Genomic DNA, 9210 nt, shown 5'->3' on the forward strand with positions numbered 1-9210 from the left:
ATTGTAAAAATTATCTTTTTATATAGTAATAATAACGTACAAAAACATATACTTATACGAATTTACTGTAATACATTAATTTACCCGAAGCCATTATTTACATTAAAGCTCAAACTATAATTTAAACTACAAATAGAAATATGTTAAAACATTCTAATTCACAAAAAAACTAAGATAGAATTTTTTTAACTTGTTCATAAAAAATTCCCTTATCTGTATGTTAATATATAAGAATTAAGCAATTATTTATATGCTTATTATATATATTTATATATATTGTAATTATTAGTTCACATTGATTATTTTATTACAGAAAAAAGTATGTAACTCATTATTAATTTTATCTTTGTCTGAACTTTATTCTTTCATATTTTTTAACTTTTTTATGATAATAAAAAACCCTTGATATAAGTGTTATACCTAATATTAAAAACGGTAAGCCATATATTAGTATTCTAAATAATCTTATTAATACATAAAATTCATTGACATTTACAGACGATTTTCCAATGGGCTTCCAAAACCAGTCCGAACTTTTCAGCGACTCATATACTGCATTCAACCAACAACCACTTTTTCCCCAATTTTCTAAAATGCTTGAAAATCCTATTGTACCCCACAACCCATTTTGTTCATCTACGAAACTCCATGATAAATCTACTATGAGAAGTACTGATAACAAAAAGAATATTAATAAAGATAAAACAAATAGTTGTACGCATTTTTTACGTATTATTTTTCTGTAAGACTTATTACTAATTGTCTTGTTGTTTTTAAGAAAATCCATAAAATCCATTTCTTTGAATATTTTTTTTTCAAAGTGGGAATATTTTTTTGTTTCAAACATACACTTGTTTTTTTTCATATATGATTTACAGTTTCCTCTAAATTCTAATGGAGTTCCATTTGAATGTTTTCTTTTTCCAGTGTACCCTTCCATATTATTAGATATATCTTTTTTTTTCTTCATTCCATTATTTGTCATTTCCTCTTTTAAACTTACGCTACTTGAATATTTATACTGCTTATATTTTGATAGTATACGATATGTTGTTCCATGAATTTTTCTACTATAAATGTAATTTTCATCCAAGTATTTATTAAATGTACTCTAAAAAATCAAAAAAAGAAATGAATATCAAAAAAATAAATAATATCACACTAAAAAAAGTAATTACAAAAATAAAACAAAAAAAAACAAGAATAACACAAATATATTTAAATAATAATATCGTACCATATAGATGTAAATATAACATATCCAACTTAAAAGGGTAAACTTAGGAATGTTAATAAATAACTGTGACTTTATTTTTTTTTCCATTATATAGAACTTTAATATAGAAACACACGAAGTAAGAATATAATTAACAAAATATGGTACTCTTTTAAAAATGAAATATACAATTACTTTTTATTTAATCTGTTTTTCATATTTTTTAGTAAAAACATAATGAAAACTATGTAACTATAATTTTTTTTACAACTGAGATAATAAAATGTAAATTTAAATGTATATTATAAATTTTTTATCTTAACTATATGTACATAAAAATAAAATTAATTAAAATGAAGTGATTTAAATTAATTAATAAATATACAAAATATGTAAATTATTAATTTAATACAGAATATTAAGTAAATATTTATTAATTAATTTCAAAACAAAATAAAAAACAATATATTTTAATTCTTAATATATCGAAATATTGAATATATAGAGAACGTAGAGAATATAAATAATGCTTTGCTCTATATTTAAGAGAAATATTACTGTTTTTATTGATACTTTTCTATTAATATTTTTAACGTAACAATTGTATTTTTGGAAAACTTGTTATGCCTATTAAATTATTAATTATTATAACAATATAATAATAGTAGTAACAAATGAAGAAAAAAATAAACTGTACGACCTTTTCTATCATATTTTTAATAGCTGATATATTAGTTAATAGGTAAATTTATGCATTTCTTTTATGGACAATAATATATTTTAAAAATAACATATAGAACATAGGAAATATTCCACAAAAAATACTTACTTTAAACGCAAATAAGAATTTATATTTTATCGCTACTATATAATTTTTAAATGGAATCATTTTTAATTATATATTATTTATATTATCATTTCTAAATGCAAATTTTGTAAATTTAAGGATATTATTCAATTTTTTATTTTTCAATATATATATATATTTTAGCAGTAATATAAAAAAAAAAAAAAAAAAAAAAGAAACTATGATATAATTCCAATATATAATATACTAAATCCTAATAACTTTGGTTCACTAATATATTTGCATAATAATATTTGGAATAAAAAAAATTTTTTATTTTTGTTAATAATTTATTTTTTAATAAATATTAAATTAATTCGTATGTCATAATATTAAATACACTGTTATGCAAGTGTAATCAAAATATAATAAATGTATTTTTTCTTTGATTGGTAAAACTTCATAATAAGCAAACTAATTGTCTACCATGTATGTAACCATTACAAATTAAAATTGAATTATCAATTTTTGAATATATAGTACTAATAACTTGAACCTGAACCAACGAGAGTTAAATACATGCTTATGTCATATAAAGAAAAGAATGTGGCTCCATAAATTATCATAACTTTTAATATTTATTAAGATAAAAATATATATTTAAAAAACATTAAAACTTGTATTAACAAGATTGTTAATTTTGCTAAGTATATATATTAAAAAGATTGATATTAAGGTATCAATGGCCAATTATATGTTTTTAAAAAGGCTGAAATATTTAAGGTGTTTCATGTTCTAATTTATATATATTCAAAAATATTTAGCATATGATTAATAAATCTAATAATTATCTAAGTGGGTCTTTCAATATGAACTTATAGTAAAGCAATTTCAACAAAATTAGAGATTAATAATGTTAAAATTCCATAAATAAATTTCTTACAAAACAGTATAATATATCTTTATTTATAATATAAAGATTTATATTTAAATTATAATATATTAGAGGTTATAGTATTGTCAAGACCTCTATAACAATTTTATGATGTACTTATGTATGTAATATTCATACTATGAAATACTTATATTATTTAAAAGTTAATTAAATTTTTTCATATTTTATATTTGTTATATAATTATAATCAATTTAAAATGTAAAAATATTTAATGTTTCTACATATATTTATATATAGAATATAAAAATATATATTATAAAAAGTTAAATGTTATAAAGGTAAAAGTAAAACTTTAACTTCCATATACATTATGATAGAGAGAATTCACAGATTACTTTTTAATTGTATGATATAGTCTATTTATCGAATATTACATTTATAATTAAAACAAGTTTTTACAGGACATAAATTCTTATTTAAGTAATAAATTCTTATTGTCACATACATTACTTACATTTTATTTAAAATTACTTTTCGTTTAATTAAATTTTAATTTTATTAAAATTCGTGAAGTTCAGATTCTTAACCAGTGTATATATTGTTAAAACTTATTATAAATATTAAATGAAATAATATGAGAGTTATAATCTTAACAATAAAAATAATTATAATAAAATAAAAGAGAAACATCTACGCATTATACATAGTAAACATTTATCTATTTATATTATTTTAAAATGTCCAAAATATTCCTAAATAGATATTGCATTATAATAGGAAATGTATATTGGAATGAACTAGAATTATTCTATTTGTTTGTATAATATATCAGTACAAATATATGAGATTCATATAAATGAACAAATAGAAAAAATTAATTTCCTCGAAAATTATTTTTATTTACAATAAAACAACCTTTTTTTTTCAAATAATTATATTGTCTATTAGAATAGCTTATTTCATATTTTGCTAATTATGCTACCTTATTTTAATACTATTAAAAAGTAAAGAGGAAATTTTCCTGTGTATTTTGTTTTTAAAATTTTCTGTATGAAAAAAAGTTACAAACCACATATAAACATATTAAATATATTTTTTTATTTATATAAATATTAATATTACACCAATTTAATTTTTGCTATTTAATTCACGTAAATCTATATACAGTGGTTACTAATAGTACAGAAGAAAACGCAAAATTTATTTTTATATTATAATTATTATATTTGTCATTGTACCCAAGCGTTCATTTTTCTAGAAATTATACATAAATTTGTTTATTGAAAATATAAATTTGTCTATTTATATATTATTATTATACTTATTTTATTTTTAGAAGAATGCTGTAACATTATATCTTAAATATAGAGATAATTTTAATAATAAAGCTATATAAGATACATGGAATAGTAGTAAACCTGGTGAAAATCCTGGAATCAAATGTGAATCAATTAATAATGATAATTTTACCACTGCCTGTCAAGAGATTGGTAGATATTTAATTGAGATAAATAATCGTTATAAATCTCAAGGTTTCAAACCATGTAAATACCTACATTACAAAATAAATTCAGATGAAAATTATAATAAGAATTCTGATTGGCTTGAGAGATATAAAACCTTTTCTTCTAGAACAAATGATATATGCAAGGAAGAAATAAAAAATATTCCACGTAATATTTTAGATAATCTTAAAGAATTATACGGATATTTTGATGGTTTTAATAAATAAATTTGTAAAGAAGATGAATCCATGCGAAGTACATGTGAAAATGTTAATAAAATTTATAAGTTTTATATTCAAAATTATGAGAAATGTGAAAAAAATCATCAACTAGCTTTTTGTGAGGAGTTAAACGATTTTAAAGAAGCATATAATAGTAAAAAAGGCAAAGTAACTCCTTATGCTGGTTAATTACAAATTTTACCACCTACAGAAGTAGATAATGTATTTACTACCAGTATAACAACAGCTGCCGTATTACTAACTTCTTTAACTTTATTTATTTTATATAAGGTAAACCAAAATTATATATAAATATGTAAATATGGAACCATAATATGTTTAATTCAAAATCACCAAAAATTATCTGTAAAAAAACAATTATATTTTTAAGTACATATATATCTCTTCTTTTTTATATAGTTTACGCCAGTAAAAACCTTGTTACATAGTTGTTTGCAAAGGAAAAAAATAAATGAAATTAACAAAATTGAAAAAGAAAAAACAGAATGCTTAGAAAATATACTAGAAGAAGTAAATGGAGATTGTGAAGGAAGTTTACATAATATTGGTTATCAATCTAAAAGAGACACTTGAATTAAAATTCACATTTTATATTTTTTTCAGTGGAAAATCTAATACCCACTGACATATATTATACACACTAGAGAGAATTTATTAATAAATAAAATAAAATAAAAATAAACAAATGAATACATATATATATAAATTATTAACATAATCATATAGAAATTATTCAGCGAAAGGAATAAAATAAATAAAATACTATTTCAGAAATTAGTAACAGGAAAATACCTTTATACATGAAATTTTCTTGAGAAGGCAAAACACATAATTTTAGAACATAAATATATAATTCAAAACGATAAATGATACCTTGGGTTTATTAAACAAAAACATGAAAAAAATTTTATTACATAAGTGCTAAAACAGATTCGTAATATAAAGAATCGTCAAAAACACCATCGTTAATATTATTATATAAAATAAAAAAAAATTGGAAAAAAAAGTATTCAAAAAAAAAAACATTTTTTTTTTCCCTTTATACAAGCTTTATTTAAAATTATATTATTATATGATCCCACGAAATTATATAGAATTGAAATTTAACCCAATATACACCAATTATAACATAGTTATCTTCTTGTAGAAGTTATTATATATATCATTACCGTAATGATACTTATGCATGATGACGAGAAAAATGGGTTGTACCGTTGATATAATTTTAATTGAAAAAATCTTAAACTTCAGCTAATAATTGATAAGTATGTTTTTCTAAAGATCTATTCTTAATTTTTTTTATCCTTAAATACCCTTTTATATATGTAACATCCAAGGGAATTAAATTAATGGATATACGATAGATAAATAAATAATATATAAAAAATTACATTATAATTATAACGTTTTCACCAAATTAAATAGTAATATCATGTAAGAGTATTTATTCTACTATATTTCACTTTTATTCATTTTATAGAAAAAAATAAATAAAACATGTATTTCCATAAATGTAAAATCAGGTGACAGGATAATATGTAAAAATTCAGAAAAATAGAAAAATAATTTTTCTTTACATGAAGTTCTAGATACAAATCCATTTTTTACTTTCCATGTAATTAATCTTATACATATTACTTTACATGTGATATTTTAGTAATGCTGGCTTTTTTGTTCTTCAGGTAAAAATTTCAAGTACTGCTATAATTTATTAATTAGAAATTTCAAATTAAGTATACAATTTATTTACTTTACATAAATATGCATGGTTTTAGACATTACAACATATCTACGTTGTAGTTATTTATTTATATTGGAGTATTTTGTATGTTACATATTATCAAATTTAAAATAATTAAAAAACATATATGTATTGCGGAAATAATTATAAATTATTGTAACATTGTCATTTTCATATAAAAAGAATAAATCCATGAATTTTAATAACAAAGAGTTACCAGATTTTATTTTTCATTACAACTTTAATAATCATAAATTTATATAAAAGTAGGTTTCCCATATATAATACATACTACTAGTAAAAGTAAAGACACTACATAATTTTTTATATTTTTTTAATTTTTATTTTTAATTTTACAATATTATATATATATATATGGGATTATGTGTATTTTAGTTTACAAAATTTGCTAGAGAAATAAATAAAAGTTATGATGTTTAAAATACATAAAGGAAAAAGCTACAATAAATATTCTATTATGATATATATTTTGCTCCAGTAAAAACGCGTATATTCAAAAACCTTAAATATCCACAGTATTTTTAGTTAAAAATGTGATGTGTAAAATATAACTGTTTTTGTTACAAAAACGAATATTTATTTTTATTATTTTACAATATATATATATATATATTTATTTATTTATTTAATAATAGTACAATTATTTCTTATATACACATATATATTATATAAATGAAATTAAATATTATAATAACATACTGTGATGTTTTTATATTAAATAAAAAGAGAAAAAAGAATTAGAGCATATATATATATTTAACGTTATATTATATGTAAGGTAATTATTATAAAATTCTAATAATAATACATTTGAAATAATTAGGTATAAAATGTATGATCGTCTATTTAGTTACAAGAATTTATAATACTCGGAATTATTAGTTAACTATAAATATTTCATTTTTTTAACCATTAATTTTTTATTACAATATTATATCTGTATATTTTATGAATTTAATAATTTAAACATATATTAATAACGTATTTACAGTAAATACGCACTATAATATATTTATCATAATATTTCATCTATAATAAAAATAAATTAATTTTGCTTTCTACAAAAACTAAAAAAAATTATCCACTTTTGATTTTACAAAATACAGAATAAGTCATGTATAATTAATTTAAAATGTATAATACATTTTATCAGTTTGGCGACTAAATTACCAATTTGAACTAAAAGAAAAGTAAATGTAAACAATGCACGTCCACATTATAAGATTAAAAACAAGTAATTATATATGAATTTAACTAAATAATATTAAATGAACTTTTTAATAGTAACTTTATTAAACCTACTTATATTTCCTATATCAATATTCTTATATGAACATATATATATTATGATAAAATATTAGATTCTGAGAATTCCTAAAAATACCAATTTAAAAAATAAAATAATTAAATTAACAAAAATTTAAAAAAATATATACTTTTATTTTATCTTAAAACAGTTATGTATATTCAGGTTGTATTATACAAATTAGTTAACTGTAAATATTCTTTTTATGAATGTAATATTTTTATAAATACTACATAAGTTTTTTTTTTAGAATTTAAAAATTATTCCTGGGAATGAACTTGACTAAAAATAACAAATTTTACAATTATTTTCTTTCATATTTTCATATTTTTCAATTTTTTTAAAGGTATAACCAATACCTACTATAAACAAAAATATTACAAAAATTAAAACTACTGAACCAGCTACTAATACACTTTGAGATAGTCCAAATTTTTTACATTGCTGAATTCCATCCCTGCTTACATGTTCTGCAGTACGAAATGAAAAACATTTATCCATTATAACTAATGCCTTAGATGACGAAGTAAACACTAATCCCATAAATAAAGCAAAAAATATTGGGATAGCACGTGAAACTATCATTCTACGTCTTTTTATATTATGAGTCATTTTATTAATTTTCATATCACTTTTATCAAAGGTTTCTAATAGTTTGAATATTTTTTTTTCAAAAAATTTATCCATACTATTATGGGAAGACTTTATTTTTTGAGGTACTTTGTTCCACTCCCTTCCATTTATTGCCGTTGTTCTAAATTTTTTGATTTTGGATATATTTTCTTCATCATTTTTAGAATTATCTTCATTTAGCAATTTATTATATTTAAAGTTACATTCTATAACATCATTTAATTTTATATACCTTGAATCCTCTGATAGTTGTCTATTAGTTGTTAAGCATAAATCTCCATCTAATTTATACTTCTTACATAATGTTTTACTAATGTTATTCTAAAAAAAAAACAAACGTAAACATTTATTATTTTTATATATATATATTTCTATACTAAGAAAAAAATTTTGAAAGCAAGAAATAAATAAAAAGCAAAAAGCCAAAAAAATTAAAAAAAAATATTAAATATTATTATCATACTATACTATTATAATGGCATATCAAAATTAAAATAACGAATGCAAGGATTTTAATACTGATGAAAGACCTGTACATTTCTTCCATTGTTTACATAAATATTAATAAGTATAGATTAATAAAAATATTAACAATATTCAAAATTTTTAAAATAATAAAAGTTGTTATTCATACAATTATTTATGATATGTTTATCTTATATATCTCAAAATGTATTTATATAAATATAAATATTATTAAATATTTCAATTATAAGAAAACATTGAAGTTGATTTAGTATAATTTGTATAGGGGGCTATTAAAAAGAAAGGTATATATTAGAAAACACTTTGGATAAAAATAATTATAAAATTTTAATGCGTTCTTTATAAATAAGTGAAATTTTTTTTCTTTATTGATTTTT

At 19.3% G+C, this 9210-nt stretch overlaps 4 protein-coding genes across 4 annotated transcripts; 2 read left to right on the forward strand and 2 right to left on the reverse strand.

Annotated features, from left to right (window-relative positions):
• Positions 1–340: 340 nt before the first annotated feature.
• MKS88_000142 (fam-l protein) lies at positions 341–1324 on the reverse strand (the record flags this gene model as incomplete). Its single annotated transcript, XM_067214450.1, has 2 exons — positions 341–1111; positions 1238–1324. The coding sequence occupies 2 exons, from the start codon at positions 1322–1324 to the stop codon at positions 341–343; spliced, it is 858 nt and encodes a 285-aa protein (XP_067075875.1).
• Positions 1325–3269: 1945 nt separating this feature from the next.
• Positions 3270–4631, forward strand: MKS88_000143 (uncharacterized protein; the record flags this gene model as incomplete). Its single annotated transcript, XM_067214461.1, has 2 exons — positions 3270–3303; positions 4297–4631. The coding sequence occupies 2 exons, from the start codon at positions 3270–3272 to the stop codon at positions 4629–4631; spliced, it is 369 nt and encodes a 122-aa protein (XP_067075876.1).
• Positions 4632–4652: 21 nt separating this feature from the next.
• Positions 4653–5219, forward strand: MKS88_000144 (uncharacterized protein; the record flags this gene model as incomplete). The annotated part of the gene is made up of 2 exons (XM_067214472.1): positions 4653–4793; positions 5046–5219. The coding sequence occupies 2 exons, from the start codon at positions 4653–4655 to the stop codon at positions 5217–5219; spliced, it is 315 nt and encodes a 104-aa protein (XP_067075877.1).
• A 2777-nt stretch (positions 5220–7996) lies between these two features.
• On the reverse strand, positions 7997–8894 carry MKS88_000145 (uncharacterized protein; the record flags this gene model as incomplete). Its single annotated transcript, XM_067214483.1, has 2 exons — positions 7997–8668; positions 8811–8894. The coding sequence occupies 2 exons, from the start codon at positions 8892–8894 to the stop codon at positions 7997–7999; spliced, it is 756 nt and encodes a 251-aa protein (XP_067075878.1).
• Positions 8895–9210: the final 316 nt, after the last annotated feature.

Source organism: Plasmodium brasilianum (genome assembly GCF_023973825.1).
Source record: "Plasmodium brasilianum strain Bolivian I chromosome Unknown PB_00_03, whole genome shotgun sequence".
Classification (NCBI taxonomy): Eukaryota; Apicomplexa; class Aconoidasida; order Haemosporida; family Plasmodiidae; genus Plasmodium; species Plasmodium brasilianum.